Source organism: Eulemur rufifrons, chromosome 23, assembly GCF_041146395.1.
Source record: "Eulemur rufifrons isolate Redbay chromosome 23, OSU_ERuf_1, whole genome shotgun sequence".
Taxonomy (NCBI): Eukaryota; Metazoa; Chordata; class Mammalia; order Primates; family Lemuridae; genus Eulemur; species Eulemur rufifrons.
The window spans coordinates 4,079,146-4,098,609 of record NC_091005.1 but is presented as its reverse complement, the minus strand read 5'-3'; the positions used below and the strand labels follow the sequence as shown (position 1 = coordinate 4,098,609).

At 57.6% G+C, this 19,464-nt stretch overlaps 2 protein-coding genes across 3 annotated transcripts in view; both read right to left on the bottom strand.

Annotated features, from left to right (window-relative positions):
• CPNE2 (copine 2) overlaps nucleotides 1-9,666 on the bottom strand; it is a 43,656-nt gene extending 33,990 nt beyond the window's left edge. For both annotated transcript variants that reach the window (XM_069497789.1, XM_069497790.1), the window contains exon 1: nucleotides 9,550-9,666. The gene's annotated coding sequence lies outside the window, so the exon portion shown is untranslated. The remainder of the gene's footprint in view (nucleotides 1-9,549) is intronic.
• A 6,947-nt stretch (nucleotides 9,667-16,613) lies between these two features.
• The window catches only part of NLRC5 (NLR family CARD domain containing 5), a 52,895-nt gene continuing 50,044 nt past the window's right edge, over nucleotides 16,614-19,464 (bottom strand). Inside the window, exons 46-48 of the mRNA XM_069497830.1 lie at nucleotides 19,018-19,101; nucleotides 18,661-18,744; nucleotides 16,614-17,812 (exon numbers count right to left, since the gene is read on the bottom strand). Of these exons, the coding sequence (XP_069353931.1) occupies nucleotides 17,710-17,812; nucleotides 18,661-18,744; nucleotides 19,018-19,101 (271 nt within the window). The 3' untranslated portion in view covers nucleotides 16,614-17,709. The remainder of the gene's footprint in view (nucleotides 17,813-18,660; nucleotides 18,745-19,017; nucleotides 19,102-19,464) is intronic.

Here is a 19,464-nt window from a genome sequence, read left to right as displayed (position 1 = left end):
TTGACTGTTGGGGTTTGAGTCGCCGGGTCTGCCATCTACCTGCTCTGTGCCCTCAGGCAGGTTACGTAAGCTCTCTGGGTCTCAGTTTCTCCCTCTGTAAAATGGGAACGATGAGAGTGCTTTCCCAGGGTGTGGTGAGGGGTAGTGGGTAAAGCACTTGAAAAATACTGTGTAGCTTCATTCTTCATGGCTGCGGGGGAGGGGACCAGATCAAAAACTCGCGGGACGTGTGAAGTTTACAGTTTACATAAGGGGGGAAGGGGTTAAAACTGGTTGAGAAATACCGCTCTCCTTCTCGGCTGGTGGACACAGCATGGGCTTGGCAACACAATATACGGTCTCCAAGGAGGCGCCCACTCTCAGGGGCTGTGGCTCCTGGGACCCTCGGGTCCTCTGAGTTCTCCTCCATCCATCAAATCCTGCTCGCTGGGGTCTAATATCCGACAGGAAAGGCTCCAGGGGTGGCTCAGAGCTGTCACCACTCCAAGTGTGGTCACCAGATGCCTCGGCATCTCCCGGGAGCCTGTCAGAAATGCAGCATCCCCGGCCCACCCAGCCCCGCCACTCCACCGAAGCGTAGAGCGGAGCCCATCGACCTGTGTCTTAACAAGCCCTCCTGGTGATTTTGCTGTGGGCTGAGCACTACAAATCACGGGTTAGCAGAGCAGGCGGGGCGTCCTGTTAAAATGCAGATTCTGATTCAGCAGGTCTGGGGAAGGGCCCGAATGTTTCCAATGAGCTCCCAGAGGCTGCCCACCTGGGACCGCACTGTGAGCCCCGACGCCCTCCGTCAGAGGTTGACCACACCTGGGGATGCCAAGCCTGTACCCGGCAGAACGAGGCAGATGTCACATACGGTCTTCATACGCGCCCTGCCAGCATTGCACGCCGGGTCCCGGCCAGGGCTCTGCATCCCGGCGAGCGTGCACCACTGCTCCGGACGGCGGCGCTGTCAGCCAGAGCCTCGCTGCCCGGACACCGTTCCCCACCTCCCCCTCGGGTCCCGCCGGCTGCGGAGCCCACTGAACTTTCCGGGGAATGGAACGTGTCTCGAATGCACCCAGGTCTAAATCGCCTCCTTCACCCACTTCCCAGATGAGAAGCCCCAAGACAGCAAATGACAACTGTATCAGTCAAGGTTCTCCGGAGAAACAGAACCAACAGGGTATCGATATACGCAGAGAGAGAAATTCATTTTAAGGAATTGGCTCACAGGACTGTGGGGGCTGGAGGGTCTGCAATCTGAAGGGCAAGCCGGGAGGCTGCAGACCCGGGCAGGGTTTCTGTGTTGTAGTCCTGCGGCTGAATTCCTTCCTCTTCGAGAAGCCTCAGTCTTTGCTCGGAAGGCCTTCAATCCATCAGATGAGGCCCACGTGTGATGGAGGTCAATGCTCGAGTCTACTGACTTAAATGTTAATCACATCTAACAAATACCTTTATTTGACCAAACAACTCGTCATTGAAGCCTACCCAAATTAACACATAAATTAACCATCACAGCCACCTTTAGTCCCCAGGAGACCTGTTACGGGGCAGGGAAACAGGGTGTCAGGGCAGCAGGGGTTCTGGGCCAGCCCTTCTGCGCTGTGGGAGCTAAGACAGCCCCGCCCAGTCAGCTGCAAGGGTGACGGCCGTGTAGATGAAGAAATAACAATAATAAAACGAGAGTAATAATCACGCCTGCCCCAGGTCCTGTGCTGAGTACGTTATGGACTTTAACTTCTGTAGTTTCGCAACGTCCCCAAGTGAGGAGTCGTCGCCACTCCCATTCTCCAGATGAGCAAACTGAGGCTTGGAGGTTGAATCACTTGCCCAAATACTTCTGGCCCTCTGGCTCCAAGGCCAATACCACTCTCAACCTCTGAAGGGATCTGCATTCCACAGCCTTCGCTAAGGTGACCCTGGACAAGTCCTTTGGTCTTTCAGCATCTCAGTTTCCTTTCTTTCTTTTTTTTTTTTTTTGAGACAGAGTCTTGCTCTGTCGCCCTGGCTAGAGTGCCGTGGCATTATCATAGCTCACTGCAACCTCAAACTCCTGGGCTCAAGCGATCCTCCTACCTCAGCCTCCCCAGTAGCTGGGACTACAGGCATGCGCCACCATGCCCAGCTAATTTTTCTATTTTTGGTAGAGATGGGGGTCTCACTCTTGCTCAGGTTGGTCTCGAACTCCTGAGCTCAAACGATCTGACTGCCTCGACCTCCGAGAGTGCTAGGATTACAGGTGTGAGCCACCGCGCCCAGCCTCAGTTTTCTTACCCAACAAATGGAAATTACAAAATACCTGACACACTGTAGGTACCGGCTCAGAATGAGAAAACCCTCTCTGTGGCTCGCCACCATTTTCAGAACGATCTCCAGATGCCCTGATGAGTCTCCCAAAGTCCAGATACCTTCAGCTCTAGCTATGCCGTTCACTACACAGAGCTCTGGCAATTCTTTCTCCTGCCTTCCTAATTTTGCATATGCTGTTCCATCTGCCTGGAACGCCCTTCTCCCTTCTTCACTAAGCTCTTTCTGTCTTCAAACTCAGCTCAGTGAAACCAAATACACTACCACGATGCCCCCACTCCCCCCCACCAGGATGGCCAAAATTTTAAAAGGCCGACAATACCGTGGATCTCCTGGCACTCTCACAGGTTGCCAGTGGGCATGGAAATTGGTGCAGCCCCTTAGGAGACATGCTTGGCAGTGTCTACAAAACCTAAACAAACGCATCCCCCAGCAATGCCCAACAGAAACATTCGCATATGTTCACCAAAAGATACACGCACAAGGAGATTCACACCAGTATTAACTGTGATATCGCCAAACTGGAAAACCACAGCCCAGCCCCTATCATCAGGAGAAGGGATAAACACACGGTGAATGTCCACACGGCGGATAACGTGCATCGAACATGAAGGACGCCAAGCATACCAGCAACACGGACGGGTCTCACAAACAAGCCGAGCCAAGGACGCCAGACGTAAAGGAGTATGTCACCCTGTGTGATTTTATTTATATGATGTTAAACGTGGGCAAAATGAATCTACGCTGTTGGAAGTCAGGATGGCGGCAGGACAGGTGGAGGGGTGTGACTGACGACAAGGGGACAGACAGCACGGGAGCTTCGCGGCTGGTCGTGTCTGTTTCTGATCTGGGTGGACAGTCACTGAGCTGTACCTGTAGACGTGTGCTCTGTTTTGTGTGTTACACATCAAGTACGACATTAAGAACAGCAGCAGCGGCAATCCAGGGACTCCCCGACAGAGCCCTTCCCGATTCCCTGGTCCCCGACGGGGAATCACTTGCAAAATCACCATATTGTAACCACTGGCTTAGGAAATGTCGCCCTCACTTGAGTTTAAAGATGAGACCACATCCTATTTTCATCTATTGTCCCCAACGCTGCAAGGCACAGAATGGGAGCTCAACGCGCATTTGCTGCAAGTGAGGAAGAGCAAAAAGGCCCAAGAGACGGGAACTGTGGCATCTTGGAAAAATAGAAGCCTGGAACTACAGATTCACAGAATTCCTAGGACTTCAGAATCAAGAGTTCTTTAAGTCTCTGAGCTGAAAGACTTTAGAGTTTATCCGGCCCCACCTTCCAGCCACACCTGACCCCTGGCCACAGCCGAGCATCCCGGTTCTGGAAGGGGGGGCCGGCCCAAGCTGCCCGTGCCCCCTGGGGCCCTCGCTCCATGCCCAGGGCCACGCCGGCTCCTGCCAGGCGGCAGGCAGCCCCCAGAGAGCAGGCTGGCACTCTCGACACGATGGGGGGGGGGTGGCATCTTGACACACATCTCTTCTCCACCTTAGCGATGGCACCGGCTGCTGTGCTCCGAAGGCACCACACTCCGACAGGCAGCCAGGCGATTACAGGGATAAATATAGACGCAGACAGCACGGCAAGCAGGCTGCAGCGGGGCTTGGCCCCGATGCCCCCTGGGACCCTCAGCTTCCGCCAGACCACACTTGGAGGGAGGACATTCTCTGCAACCCCCACCTAATCACTAAGCTCTGGTTCTTGGGGGAGGGGACCTCCCTTGGGACCCTCCAGACCCCGAGTTCAGCTCAGGCTGTGCTGGAGGGCTTGGCCCTGGGGCGGGGGGGGGGTCTCCCCCAGCCTGTCACTAAGGGGCTGGCCCAAACAGGCCAAGAGGCAGCCTCCACCCTACCCCCCAGGGAGTCCAGGGGCTGGGCTCAGGCCTGCTTCTCCCGCCCCTCCCTTCTGGGCCTCAGCTCCTTCATCTGCAAAGTGGGGATGGGGGGGCCTGTCCGGCCACCTCCCAGGAAGCCCCATAAGGAGACGGGCGTGGAGGTACTTAGGGGACCGCAGGAGTAGATGTGGCCAGGCTGAGAGTAGACCAGGCTAATGGGGGGTTGAAGGCTTGGTGGCAGAGATCACCCAGCCCAAATCATTCCACTGCGGCTTCACTCAAAGGGGACTCAGGGGCACAGCCCTGGGTGTTCCCATGTGGTGCCCACACCCAGGTGGGGGAGTACCACGGGGCAACGAGGCTACAGGAGGCTTCCGATTCTCTACGTGAACCCAGGCAAGTCCCTTCCCCTCTCTGTGCCTCAGTTTCCCTGCCCGTGAAGAGAAAGAAGCTGGGGCACCAGGATGGCCAAGCCTCCTTCCAGCCTCAAGAAGCCTGCAAAGCCACCGGGGCTCACCCAGTGCCCGTGTCCCCTCTGCGGCGTCCTACCGTGCTGGGTACTCTGCTCACATTGCCACCTTTTGCTAGTGGCTCCTTGCCATTTGGCAGCTTTGATGCTGCCCACGCCACACCTGCCACACTGAAGAGGTGCCCCACCGCCTCCTCCCACCCAGGCCGTGAGGGACCCTCTGAACCCCAGCACCCCCGGCAAGAGGCCCACACCCCAGGGAAGCAAACCCTGCTTCAGGCCCAGGACCTCCCTGGCTGAGTCCTTCTGGCCAAGGAGCCACCATCTGCTCTTCGGCTCCTAGTCCCGGTTCCCAGGAAGTCCTCCCCGAAGAGAAATCATAGCACTGACTGATGCTTCCTGTGTGCTTGGCCCTGCTGCCCCAGGAGACGGGCCCTGTTATCACCACCCCATTTTACAGACCAGACAACTGAGGCTCAGAGAGGCTAAGTAATCTGCCAGGTTGAGTTGTACCCTCCAGAAAGATACCCCCAGTAACTCAGACTGTGAACTTACTGGAAATACAGTATTTGAAGATGTAATTAGTTAAGATGAGGTCGAACTGTTGTAGGGTGGGCCCTTAACCCAGTATGACTGATGTCCTGCTAAGGGGACAATGTCAAGACACAAAGGGCAAATGGCCATGCAAGGAGGAGGCAGAGACTGGAGGGGTGCTTCCGTACGCCACGGAATGCCTGGGAGGCCACCAGGAGGTGGGACAGGCAGGGAAGGAGCCTCCCTTGGAGGCTTCGGAGGGAGCATGGCCCTGCCGACAGCTTGATTGCACACTCGTGGCCTACGGAACTGTGAGAACAGACTTCTGTCGTTTAAAGCCATCCAACGTGTGGCTCTCAGCTAGTCCGTGGCAAAGCAGAGTTTGAAACAAGGAAGCTCGCTCCCACCGTCCACCACGCTCTGAGCCAGCACGGCACACCATCCCAGGTCGGGGCCCCAGTGGTGTGACCCCAGGATTTGGGGGACCAGCTAGAGGGAGGGACTAGAGGAGTCACCTCTGGGAGCTGAGCACACTCTGCCCTGTGTCTTGACGAGGGGACAGCCACAGCACGTCGGGCAGCCCAGATACCCTCAGCTCCTGACTTCTCATGTTTTTATTCAAAAATATTCCCTGAGCAACTGCTGAGCTCCAAGTGTGGCCAGGATACAGCCAGGCACAGAGACCGACGCCCTGCTGTCGTGGGGGCTGCAGTCTGTTAACGTCTCAGGTCAAACGCCGCCTCCTTAGGGGCCTGCCGGGCCCCCACTGTGCCGCCCTGTGACAATCACATCACCCTGCCATGTTCTCTTCATGACATCTCCCGCTATCTGAGATTTCCTGCCTGTCATTCGCTTGCCTCCCTGTCCACACCCCCCACATCCCGCGCTCCTGAACCCAGGTGGGACCGAGTCTGTCCTGATCACGGCTGTGCCCCAGTGCCGTCCCTGGCCCAGAGGAGCCGCTCAACTAACATCTCAATTGTGACCAAATCGGTGGCTGCGTGACAAGGGGAGCCTTCCTGGAAGGTGGGGACCTGAAGCCACAAGTGAAAGAAGAATGGCAACATCTGTGCACAGCCCTCTTCAGTTTGTCAGCCCTGCACAGAGAAAGCAGCAGGTGAGCCCCTGCTCCTGGGAGCTCCATTGCCTGGATGAAGAAACTGATGCCGAAAGGTTAAGCGACCTGGCCCAGGTCACGCGGGGAACGGGCGACTCTTCCTAGCATACCTCCCAGTCCCCTGGGTGGGCAGGCAATGGCAGCAGGGGATGCCCTACACAGGGTAGCAGCTGCCACCTCCTCATCCTCCCCCAGCCCCTGGTCTTTCAGCGCCAGGCAAACCCCACCTTCTCTCAGACACACCGCTGTCCAGGGGTGGGTCCCCTGACCTCCGGCAGTCCCCCAGCATTCAGTGTGGTGAGACAGGGATCTCTCCGGAGACCCCAGAGGGCGAGCTCATGGTTCTTCCAGGCTCCATTACCCAACATCACAGGCTCACTTCACAGGGGGCTCCAACGAGGGGCAGGCTCAGCTTTCCTTGCACAGAGGTTTACGAAGCACCTACGACGTGCTGGGCACTGTTCTAAGCGCAGGGACATAGCCCTGAACAAGACGGACACTGTTCACACTTCCTTTTGCCAAACTGACACTTTTGGGGGTGAGGGGGGTGCAGATAATAAGCTGATGCACAAACCAATGACTTTAAAGAGTAGCAAACGCCCCGAGAAAAATACAGCCAGGTGACGGAACAAAACACAGCCAGGTGATGCAACCCCCACCAACTAGCCTCACCTCAGACCCCGAGCAAGAAGGTGTGGACAGGGCCAGTGCAGAGACACTCCAGGAAACGGAACGGCAGTCTGCTCGACTCCGCTAAGGGAGCCAGGGCCGGGTGGCCCAGTGAAGGCCGAGGACGCTGGGCTCGGAGCCGGGAGGCGCCTCTGATCCCAGCTCAGCCCTCAGGCACTGTGGGACCTCCATGTACCCCCGCATCCTCCCTTCTGGACAGTGGCAGGGGAGGCATATCTGATCACGGACTTCTCCAGCTGCTGCCGGCCAAGATCGCAGGGTGACCCGGCCTCCTGGCCCCCACACAGCCCACGCGGTGTCCCCTTCTAAGGCCATATGCTCCAAGGGGGAAGGGGCTGCACTCTTGAAGTGTTCTCTTCCTGACTCGGCAGCCCCCGCGCTGTCTGTAAGGGTCAGAGGAGGGGAGAGGAGGGAGACCTCCATGAGGCAAGGGGGACACAGACCCTGGGCTGGGGGCTTCTCAGGAGGGGACTCTGCCCGGCAGTGATGTTTCCTACTCCAACAGGAATGAGGAAATTACTGGAGAATGCTCTTTTGTTTCCTGTTCACGCCTTAGAGCCCTGTAAAGCCACCCCAAGGCGAGGGAAATGGAGACACCCAGATGATAGAACCTTTCCACCCAGGCCCTGCCCCGAGAACAGCCCAGAAGTGCTGCGGGAGGGGGAGGTGCAAGCTGGCCTGAGAAAATCCCAGAAGGAATCCTGAGTGCAGCTGCCCACACCAGGCCTCCTAACGTTCCCATGAATAATGGCAGTGGCAGCCAATGGTTACCAGGTGCTTCCCATGTACCAGTGAGTGCCGGCACAGTCCTTTGCAATCTCATTTAATCCTCACAACGACCTCTAAAGACATACACAACTACCCTGAAAGATGATAAAGGCACACAGAGTATTGTCCTCACTCTTGCACACGTATAGAAACTGAGGCTCCATTCCGACCCTCTTCTTCACTCATGCCCCTGGGTTTTTAATTTTCATGGCATTCTGGGGGGGGCCCTTGAAACACCCCCCGAGACACTACACTTGCTGCTCAAGTGTGCCCCAATTTGGAGAACACCTGTCCCCCATTCCCTGGTCCCAGCCTCCCAGCTGCCCTGTAAGCTGGACCGGGTCATACTTTGCCTCATTCTACAGATGGAAAAAACCCCAGCCCAAGGGGTGACAGAAGTGGCAGAGGCAGGAGAACCCAAGTGCCCCATTCTTAATCCCTGGTGCTTTCCATGGACAAAGATGCCTGGCTCACTCCTCCCACTCCAGCTGGCTTTGTCACCCACCCGGGGCAGTCAGAGCTCCCTGGGCCCCATGCCAGGGGCAGTGCAATAAAACCACCCCTTTAGGTTCGTGCTCATTCTCCTCGAGGCAGGCCCTGGCTAATTAGCCCATTTTACAGATGATAACCGAGAGGCTGGGAGAGGCTAAGGGTCTGGGCCAAGGTCCAGCGGCTGGTAGAGGCCGGGGTTCGGGCGGAGGCCTTCCAGGACTCCCTCCCCACCAGGGCTGTCCACGGGCAGGCTGCGCTGTCAAAGATTACAGGCCAGCGGGCCATGCCTATCTTCTGCCGATGAAGGGCCTCCCCCCAGTCTTCCTGCGGGAGACGCCCCAAGGAGCGTAAGAAGCTCCCTACCCCTTGGTGACAGCGCACACCCCTAAGTGAGCAAAAACTAAGGGCAGACAAAACAAAGGGCCTCTCAGATAATTCTCCCAGACCCCTGTCCCTTCCCTCAATACGTCTGGGGCAGGGGAGTCCGACGGTAAGACAGGCCCCCAGCTGGCTACCAGAGCCCCGAGTTGCACCTGTGGCCTTGGGCAAATCACAGCCCCCTTTGAGGTAGCCCCTGCCCCAAAAGAGAGCTGGCCGAACTGGGGTCAGAACGGGGTGCTGGGGGATGGGGGAGGGGACAGGAAGGGAGGAGGGGCGTAAGACCCCTCTATTTTCAGAGAAGCACCGCTGCGGGGAACGGGAAGAAGTGCGGGCCTGGCTGCTCCCTCTCTCTCCATGCGCCGCCCCCCCAACCCGCTTTAAACACACAGGTGCCAGACCGCTTTTGCGCAAAAACTAGTTTGCAAACACACTCCGACTTCTGGGAAGCTGCCTGTCCCGCTCCCCCTCTTTCCTCTCCTTCTGGGGCTCGGAGCTGGCCCTGGGGCAGTTCCCAGGGGCAGGGGAGTGGGGGGTGCGAGTAGGGAGAGGGGCGTGGAGAGGGGCCCGGCCGCCAGAAGCCAGCCCGACCCCACGCCTTCAGCAGCTGCGGTGGCGGCGGGACACCACCTTCCGGACGCCCTCCAGGCTCCTCCGGGGAGGCAGGAGGGTCCCCAAAGCAGCTGGTCTCCGAGCCCCGAGGGCGCCACCCGCCTCGGGCTCCCCACCCCGCAGTCCGGGCGCGGGCGGAGCGCCCCCGCGTGGCAGGGTCGGAGCTGAGTCACCCAAGCGTCGGAGTCCGGGTTCGCGCGGGCGGCGGGGGCCTGGGACGCCGCGGCCCCCGGAGGCGGAACCCAGCTTCCCTGGCTCCCCCACCGGCGCCAGCAGCCGGGCCCCAAGGCCGAACTTGAGCACTCGCGCCCGGCCGCCCCGGCCGCCCCGCCCGCCCGGGCCCCACTCACCGCGGGTCCCGCGGGCGCCGTCACCCTCGCCGCGCGGCTGCCGCTGCCCGCGCTCCGGGCCGCCCGGGCATCCCCGGGCGCTGTCCCCGCTCAGCCGGGCCCGCGTGCGCTCCGGCCGCTGGCGTCCGGCGCTCCTCGCGGGCCGGGCGGCGGCGGCGGCTCCTCCCTCCGGCCGAGGGGGCGGGAGGGACGCGGGGCGGCGCGGCGGGCGCTTCCTGGAGGGGCGGGGGCGCTGTCCCGCCCGCCGCCCGCCGCCCGCCGCGCCCTGCCTCTCCGGGCGCCGGGCGCCGCGGGGCCGAGCGTTCCGGGCTGGGACTCCGCGGGTTCGCGCCCTCCCCCGGCGTGCTTCGCCGTAGCCTCGGTCACCTCCGACGCGGGGACGGAGGGATGGGCTCGGCTCGGGTCTGGGGGGGCCTCGGTGCGGCCTCGACCCCCGCCGCCGGTGGGCGCACCTCTGCGCCCTCGGGGGACACACCACAGGGCTCGGTTCTGGGCCGTACTGGGCAGCACTAGGACCGCAGTGTTTTCTTCCTTTTTTTTTTTTTTTTTTTTTTTCCCCAATTGCCAAAGAGCTCGGCATTTTCTTGCTGCCAGAGACTGGGAAGATGACATATTTCTCTAACACAGACGATAAGATAAAGCAGATCGGAGCCGGGCTTGGGGCTAGGCGGCGTGAGAGCAATTAGGCGAGTCTTTAAGGGCCCGCAGCTGGGGCCTTCCCGTTGTGCGAAGGCTTCCTTTTCCCTGGAAGAGACACCAATTCTTCAACAAACGTATCTGTCTGTGGGTGCTCAAGCTGCTGACCGCTCAGCGGTATTTATATGCCCTCTGAGAAAGTTCACCGCCGGCATCAGGCAGCTGAGCCACATTTAACCAGATTCTGGGGGTCAGGACTGTCCTCGGGATCTCAAGGCCATGTCCAAAGCCCTTGGCCCCCGGGCTCAAGGACTGAGCAGCTGAAGGTTAACGCCCAGCGCTTCAGTTGTAGGTTTTCCATTCCCGGAAGGTGAGGGTTAACGCGGGAGCCTGAGGCTGCAGCCTGCGAACCTGGCTCCACGTCTGAGTCACGGGCACTTTGCAGCCTTAGGGGGCCGCCACTACGCAGCTCTAGGGCTCAGAGCTTTGTTCTCTGCCTGCCTGTCCCCCATCCATCCTTCTTTCCTCCAAGCTCTCCTCACCTTTCTTCCCCCTAAAGCCATCAAAGCCTTCTGCCCAGCTCTGGGGCAAACCAACCTGTAGGCGTTCTTAGACCCAGCTGCAGCCCCACTTCCTCCAGGAAGCCTCTCCTGATTGCTCTGGCCCCCAGAATCCTTTTCTTCTCTTTCCAGCAGCAGGAGAGCCAGGACTTCAGTGGATGGTGGTGACTCAAAGCAGATAGTCCCTCTCCTGAGGTGGCTCACCTCTGGGGGGCAGGTCCAGGACCCAGGCAATCATATTGCTCTATGAAAAGTGCAAAGGTTGGAGGCGGAGTGGCACTGAAGACCCAGCTCAGCCATGGGGGTCAGGGAGGCTTCCTCTAAGACTGCTGTCCCGAACCCCCAGTTCCTAGTGCCAAAAAGGTTGGGGACCACTGCTCTGCTAGGAGACCTGAAAGATGAGGCAGTTTGTTGGGCCTGTTGAGAGGGAGGAAGGTACTGGATTCCTAACCAAGGGGACAGAGTGCAAAGGCCAGGGGTCACAGCAATGCCACTTCCAGGCATCCACCCGTGAACAATGAAAACATATGTCCATGCAAGAACTTGTACAGGAATGTACATAGCAGCATGATTCATAAGAGGCAAAACACAGAAACAGGGCGGGTGTGGTGGCTCACGCCTGTAATCCTAGCACTCTGGGAGGCCGAGGCAGGAGGATCGCTTGAGCTCAGGAGTCTGAGGTTGCTTTGAGCTAGGCTGACGCCACGGCACTCTAGCCCGGGCAACAGAGTGAGATTCTGTCTAAAAACAAAACAAAACAAAAAAAAAAACAAAAACAAAAACTCAGAAACAACCCAAATGTCCATCAACTGATGAACAGAAAAGCGAAGTGTGGTCTATCCATGCAACGGGATATTATGCAGCCCTGGAAAGGTAGGAAGTACCCATATGAGCTGCAACGTGGGCAGCCTTGGAAAACATTGCTGTTCCCAGCGAAGGAAGCCGGCCACGAAAGGCTGCATGTTATATGATTCCATGTAGAGGAAATGTCCAGAATAAACAAATCCATGGAGAGAGAAGGCAGGTCGTGGTTGCCCAGGCCGGGGAGGGGACGATAGGGAGCAACTGCCATCAGCACACGGTTCCTCTGGGGGATGACAGAAGCGTTCTAGGGTTAGATGATAGTGATGGTTGCACAACTGTGGATACGCTCAAAACCACTGACACCTTAAGGGGGCGAATGTCATGGGATGTGAATTATATCTCAGTAAAACTGCCTACACACTCTGTCCTCAATCCACACGACACAAGAAGTCTTTCCTTGCCCTGGTGGAGAGCTCTCTGTGCACAGCGGGAGGCCCGAACTCCCAGAAATAAACCCATGTCGGGGGTTGCGTGTGTGCCAGTGTCTGCCGTCCGGGTGTTCAAAGTCCAGGCTGTTTGGACAGAGCAGAAGAGCCAAGGTCGTCCGCACACTTGGGAGTCAAAGACACGCTGAAGGAGCATCACCTGTTCACCAGGCCCTGGCTGGGCCCCAGGTGTGTGTGAGGCGAAGGGGAGGAGGGTGTTCCAGTTACCTGCGCTGCATCACACATCACCCCGTCTCTCTTCCGTCTCTGAGGCGCCCCCGGGCTGCGTGAGGGCAGGTCTTGGGGGCTCCTCGTGCAGCTGCAGTCAGACCACGCCCGGGGCCGGAGTTTTCTAGAAGGCTTTCTCACGCTTACGGCTGGCAGTTGGTGCCGGCTGTCAGCTGGGGCCTCAGCTGGCATTGTCAGCCGGGTCACCTACCCGTGACCATTCCGCGTGGCCCGGGCTGCCTTGGAGCACGGTGCTGGGTCCCAAGAATGAGCATCCCAGGAGAACCAAGTGGAAGCTTTGTCATCTTGTATAGGATGTAACCTTGGAAGTCACATAATGTCACTTCTGTTGTAGTCACAGAAGAGTGGCACTGTCACACAGCAGGAAGAGCACGTGGGATGGGAGACACTGCGATGCCAGTCTTTGGAAAATGCCATCTGCCGCAGGGGTTGAGATGGAAGCGTGTCACAGAAGCAGATGTGCCCTCAGGGAGCTCCTGGCTAGAGGCAGGTGTGGCTGACGCCAGCGCCCAGTCTCAGGCATGGAGTCACGGTCGTGGGTTTGAATCCCAGCCACTCCAGGGACTGCCTGCGAGGGAACACTCACTCCTCTGGGCCTCAGTTTCCTCCTCTGTAAAGTGGGATAGACTTAGTATCTGCCCGAGGGAACGGTCGTGAGGATTAACAAGACAGAGTTCGGCAAGACTGATTTGGCCAGCACAGTGCCAGGCATGTGTGGACACTGGGGCCAGTGTGTGAGTGCTGTTTGTAAGTTCCAGGGCTGTGGTCACTCTGATGCAGGGTTGGCAGCCCCCAGCTCTTCCTCGCCCTTCCCGTCAGCCCCAGACACCTCCCTCAGCTGTCACCCTGCCCTGGAGTATGCGTGTGGGTGCATGCATGGTGGGGACTGAGGGCCCAGGCTCCTAGCCCGGGAGACCCCAGTGGGCCTCTGAAGAAAGCTCCCCTTCTGTTCCCTCCTTCCTAGGACAAACAAAGGATGGGTTTGGAGTGTGTGGGATGAGACACCAAGTGTGGCTTCCAAGGGCCCAGGGGGAGGGTGCTGGGGGCTGGGGACACACGGGGTGGGGGTGGAGTTTTCCACTTGGGTGGCTGGGAGGCTGGAGGAAGAGCAGCTGTCCCTAGAACTTCCTGAGCCCAGCCCTGGGAGGATCTTTACCAAACCGGCCGCTGAATGGTCTCTCCTGGAACCTCCGGATATGTCCAGATGGTGTGTCCTGCCCTGGCTGGGGCCACCATTCCTCAGGCCTGGCGTTGGCCACGCAGGGTGGAGTCGAGAGCAGAAGCCAAGCACACGGCCCGCCCACCTTCCCGAGGGCCCCTCTCTCGCCGAGGAACACACACACCTGCTGGCTGTTAAATCTCCAGCCTGGGACCACCTCAAGATCTCCCCTTTCCCTTCTGCACCAGGCTTGGAATCCGATCCCCACTAAATACTTGCTGTGTGGCCTTGGGCCAGTCGCGATCCCTCTTTGCACCTCAGTTTTCTCATCTGCGAAATGGACGAGATTGTTCCTGTGGTGGTTGTTATGGGTCTATAGAAGATCATGCTGTGACGCTCTACAGCCAGGCAGGGCAGGGGACATAACCAGGCAGGAGAGGGCACAGAGGATCCAGAACTCTCCCCAGGAGGGTACAGGAATGAGTCGTAAGGTCATCTTTGCAGACAAAGAAAGTAGGTCCTTGTGCCTTATCTCATTTTGCTCACCCCTTACCATACAGGTGAGGAAATCGAGGCATCACCTGTGGGTGAGCACAGAGAATCACAAAGACCCAGGTTCGATTCCTGGTGCTACCAATTGCCAGCTCTGTGCCTTTGGGAAAGTTAGGAAAAATCTCTGAGGTCAGTGTCCTCATCTGGGCAAGGAGGGTCACAAGGATCCTCAGGACAAAATAAGGGTCTAGGTGCAGAGGCCTGCCCAGCCTCTCCAAGACACAGCACACCCCAGACCAGTGGCTCGCCACTGTGGTGCACAGTAGAACCACTCGGGGAGCTTTCCAGAGACTCCTTTTTGCAAACAGGTGTATTAAAAAGCTCCCCACGTGATTCTAATGTGCGGGCAGGTTGCAATCCACTGTCTACAGGCTCGCTAAGCTAAGTGGGGTCCAGCAGCACGGCCGTCACTTGGGGACTGCTTAGAAATGCTGAATCCCAGGCCCTGCCCCAGAACTGCAGGACCAGAATCTACATAATGACACGATCCCCAGGTGACTTGATGCACATTACAGCTTTTCTAACTGCAGTTTTACAGCTTGGGAAGTACTAGCTGGACAGTGGATTGCGGACAGCTGTGTGTTTGGGGCGAGGACAGAGGAGGCAATTTGGGAAGACTTCAGGTGTGTGCAGATGGGAAGGAAGATTCTGTGACATCCGTCAGAAAGGTGGACATGCAATCTGTAAAGCCATAGGATGGACGCCAAGTGACAAAGTAGCCACAGGAGCTTAACCCAGCCTTGCAGATAGACGTGTGTACTTACCAGCCTGGTCACAGTGTTCGTGAGAAGACTCACGTGCGGAAACCAGGCGTGTCATTTTCATCACACTGCTTGCTGGCCCATAGCTTTACTTTTCTTTGAATTTTGTTTTCATGTATGTGTTTAAACTGAGCCTGCTTTTGGGAGGAAGGGGGCAGGGAGACTGGATCACATCAGTGCTGGAGAGAAAAGCAGTCAAGGCCTCCAAGCAGGCAGGTGGCAGGAGAGCAAGTTTCTTAATAAAATGAACAACGCGATTTCACACCAACTTGATACGGGCCCAGCCAGCTCTGCCTGCTGACAATACTGTGGCTTATTTCAGGGAAGCTGTTGAAAGTTTCTTGGAGTGCAGAATTTGGGCAGAGATGAAGGAGGAAAAAAAAGAGAAAAGTAAAATGTATAGGCAGCAAATGAGAATAGGGTCCCAGAGCTCTGGGTCCCCCCACGTTGGGTACATTTCGCCTGGCCAGGTGTTTCTGGCTGGAACTTTCTGTTCCTTCCTCAGTTTCGACTCCTTTTCAAGGCACTTCCAGGCTTTGAGGGGCTCATCCTCCAGCCTCGGGCAAGGAGAAGCGGCACCTTCCAACCTTTCGGTGTGAAGGGGCCCATTGGAAGCCCGAGGTCAACTTGGCGTCATGTCCCAGGAAAGGGAGACAGAATTTGGGGACCAGGGTTTCTGGGTAAACTTCCCGGTTTCTCTACCTGCCTACTTCCTCCCCCGTGACCAGGCTGATGGCCCCATTAGATGCCAGGTGTGCCCTGACCCTGGCCCGATAAGCGTATCCCTGCATGAGGTGTGGGTGCCTGGCACTCCGCCGGAGGACTTTCTCCTCATGCTTGGCGGGGGGCCGGGAACAATGTGGAGGGCGGCAAAGGTCAGGGCCAAGTCCTCTGGGTGAGCCACCAGTAGGCTGGGATACCCCAGGCTCCCAGGCCAGGTGGGAACAGCCGTGAGCATCACCTGCCAACTTCATTCTGGGCCCAGCGCTGCAGAAGTTATCCCAGGACTCGCCAGCGGGCCAGCCTGCCCTCCAGTGGTGCTCAGCCGTAACTGCACCCTCCGGGCCCGCTTTTCCACAATGGAGCAGGAGGCTCCGGCTAAGAGGAACTTGCTCTACCCGCATGTCATGTCTTTGCACACCTTGCTTCCCTGACCTCTTCTACAGTCCTGGGGGGCGTGTGTGGGGGTGTTACTAACCCACGCGCAGTTACTGCCCCCAAAGACAGCTCACGAGGGGTTAAGTCACATTCTGCTCCATGCCTATCTGGCTTCCAGAGCCATGTTAAACCACAGAGAGTGGGGTCGGGGTGTGAAGATGGGGAGTGGTGGGGACGGCAGCAAACAGAGGGACATGTGGCCCATCTACAGGGCACAGTCACATGGCTCCAGCAGATTATTACTCTTGAGTGGGAATGCTGGACTAGCACTTAAAAGAAACCAGGGTCTTGGATTTTTATGTAAAACTTCCCAATTTGAAATATTGACAATTAATTTAGAAAAGAGTTTAAATTTTATGCAAGTCAAATATCAACTGTTTTCTAACATCCTGAGCGTCTACAGTACTCTCTGTCTGAGCTTCTCTAACACCCCTGTATAGCAGGTGAGGTCTGGAGAGAAGAGGTAACTTGCCCAGGATCATGTGACTATCTAGAGACAGGGTCTGAACTTGAACCCATGTCTCCTGACTCCCCGGCCAGTGCTCCTCTCAGCATACCTGTCTGTTGTCTGCTCTGTTCTCCAGCCCCCGGGGCAGGGGGTGAACCACTCCCGACCTCAGTGGGGTAGCAGGAAACATCAGACTCAGGCTAGAAGTGGAAGACCAACATTTATTAATCAAACTTGGCTTAGGCAGCGGTCCCCAAACTTTTTGGCACCAGGGACTGGTTTCATGGAAGACAACGTTTCCACGGCCTGGGGATGGGGTGGGGGTGTGTGGTGTAGAGCTCAGGCAGAGATGCGCGGCCCATTCTCTAACAGGCCACGGACTGGGACTGGGCCCTGGCCTGGGGGTTGGGGACTGCAGGCTTAGAGTATAACAGGGCCACCCTTGGTCGTCCTTGGAAGTAACAGGAACACTGAGTGGCATGTGGAGCCCGTGGGGCTCAGGCGCACCCTGCTGAGGTAGTGGCTGGATCCAGTGGATGTGACTTTTTTAGCAGTGCACACTCCCCCCGTCCGACCTGGCTCTGTCCCTTACACAGGATACACTGGGCCCGTCTCTCCCAAGGTCAGGCTGGATCCACCTGGACCTGGGCCCAAAGTCCTTGGAAGCCATTATTTAAGGGGGAGACAGATAATCCAGTTTACAGATGGGAGACGGAGGCTTGAAGCAGGAGGGGACCTTAAGACTGGATCCCCGGGTTGCTCCCGAGCCCTGGCCCGCGGGCCACTGGCCGGTCAGTGCTTGGATGCTCTCCCCCTCCCAGCTCGGAGCAGACTCTCCCCGGCTCGGCCAGGCCGGAAATGCAGTCTATAAATACTTGTTGGTTTAAAAAGTAATAAATTAGATCTTGAGCCAGACTGAGGTCAGCCAGCCAGCCACGCGTCATGCGACATGGACATTTGTCATGTGTCATATATGGCTCACCAATCACGCCTCCTGCCACTTGCAGTGCTGAGACCCGGCTTTTGACCACATGTGCCAAACTGCATGTTCCATGTAAAACCATATGTCAAAAGGTCATACTGCCGCGTATAACCTTACGTGTCATGTATGATGTCATGGCACCCTCATGGTGCCACATGTCCCCAACTGGTCACACATGTCACATGGGATGCGGAGTACTCCCTTGGCCAGACCAGGCTCTTGGTCCCCAAAAATCCTCCCTGAGGACTGTAGCAGGACCAACACGCCCCTCCCTCCTGGGCACCCAGCCGAGGCTCTCCTGATCCCTCTGTCCCGGTGGGTGCAGTTGGCATCGCTTGGCTGGATTCCGAAGGTCTCAAGGGGCCGTCAAGTATTGTGAGGGGCCTTGTCAAAGAAGGCAAAGTCCAGCCTGGGCTCCTGGCTCTGCAGACACCGGGCCACGTCGGCTGGAACGGGGTTATTCCACAGGCTGCAGGGCACAGACAGGCACTGAGACAGGGAGCTGCTCATCCATCCTCTTGTCCCCGCCCCTTGTCCTGTCTACACACCAGGTGACCAGGGCCTGAAACGGGAAGAGCTGTGCCCAGAGGTAGCCAGCAGAGGCAGGTATTAGGCCAGCACGGCTGCCCTGGGGAGACGGTGTCCCCCCCACCCACCTCCTGACTTCTCCCATGCAGTCTTCTTCCCTGAGAGCTAGTGATCCCAGCCAGGGCCATGCTCGTATGACACATTTGTGTAAATAAGGAAAAGGCTCCCCTTCTTCAAGCTACTTTACTTCCATCTGTCTGAAATTGTCGTAATGTACTGATTTTGGTAGAACAAGATAGTTTACTACCATCCACTAGAAATCTAATGTGTGTATGATGTGAGTGGTGTCCTTTGGAGACAATGCCCTTGTACAGTGCACAACCTAAACAACTGTATATGGTCGCTCTAATTACAGCTACCATTTTAAGTGCTTACTATGTGCCAGGTGTTGGGTTCAGTGTTTATATGCTCATTTAGTCTCACAGCAACTCTCTGAGGTAGACACTATCAATATCCTCATTTTACAGATGAGAAAATTGAGGTTCAGAGAGGTTGAGTTATATAACACAAATTAAGTTATACAGTTGGCAATACAAAGTTATATAATTTTCAAATAGCAGAGATGGGATTTGATCCAGGTCTGCTTCCTGTCAAATTCTTGGTGGAGTGGTCTAAGTCTCCTTTGATAATCCCCAACCCAGGCCCTGCCTCCTCCCACAGGGAGTCCTCTTAGATTTGGGAGCTGGTGTGGCCTGCCATGTACCATCCCAGCCCCTGCAAGCCTGTTACCGGATGACTTGGATGCCAGACCCCTGGGCCAGCCCTTCAGCCAGGAGCCAGGCTCCACGCGCTGTGATCTGATTCTTCTCCAGGCTTTCCGGAGGGCAGCAGGGGAAGGGGAAAGGGAAAGACGGGCATGAGACTGGGTGACGGGACTCCCCACGCCACCTTCTCAGGGACCCACAGACACAGGGGGCTTGTGGCGGTGCAGCGCGAAGGCTGGAGCAGAACCCAGAGTGCGCAACTGAAGGAGGGGCTCTCTGGGCGGCAGGGGACTGACCCCGTGGCCTCCTTGCTTTCCCCAGGACTCGGGTCCCCCTTCGGCCCTCCCTGCCTCCCTTGCCCCCCAGGATGTGCTCCTCATACTCCACTCTCTTCAGCCGGCTCATCTGCGGCAGAACCCGGGCCAGCTCGGCAGCCGCCTCGTCCCCGAGGAGGTTCCAGGACAGCCTGCAGGGGAGGGGACCCAAGGTCAGCAGCAAGACAGCAGGGGGGTCGAGGGGCGCAGACAGGGCAGTGGGAGGGCCGGGCTGGGGGCCAATGGTGGGGGGATTGCAAGAGAGGCCACCTGCTGGGGTGCTGTGCACCCTCCCCTGGAGATGTCAGGGCGCACATGGATCCCTCCTCCCGGCTCCCCCACCCCCACCCCAGTCCTGCGCTCAAGAACCCAGAACAGCCTGGGCGCTGCCGTCCCGAGGGTTCCAGGCTTGGGCTGCCCGTCAGAGCCCGAGCTTCACAGACACCCGTCGTGATCCAGACCCCCACCCCGCCCGCGCCTCCGTCGTGACTTGTGCCACAGCCACGCACCTCCCA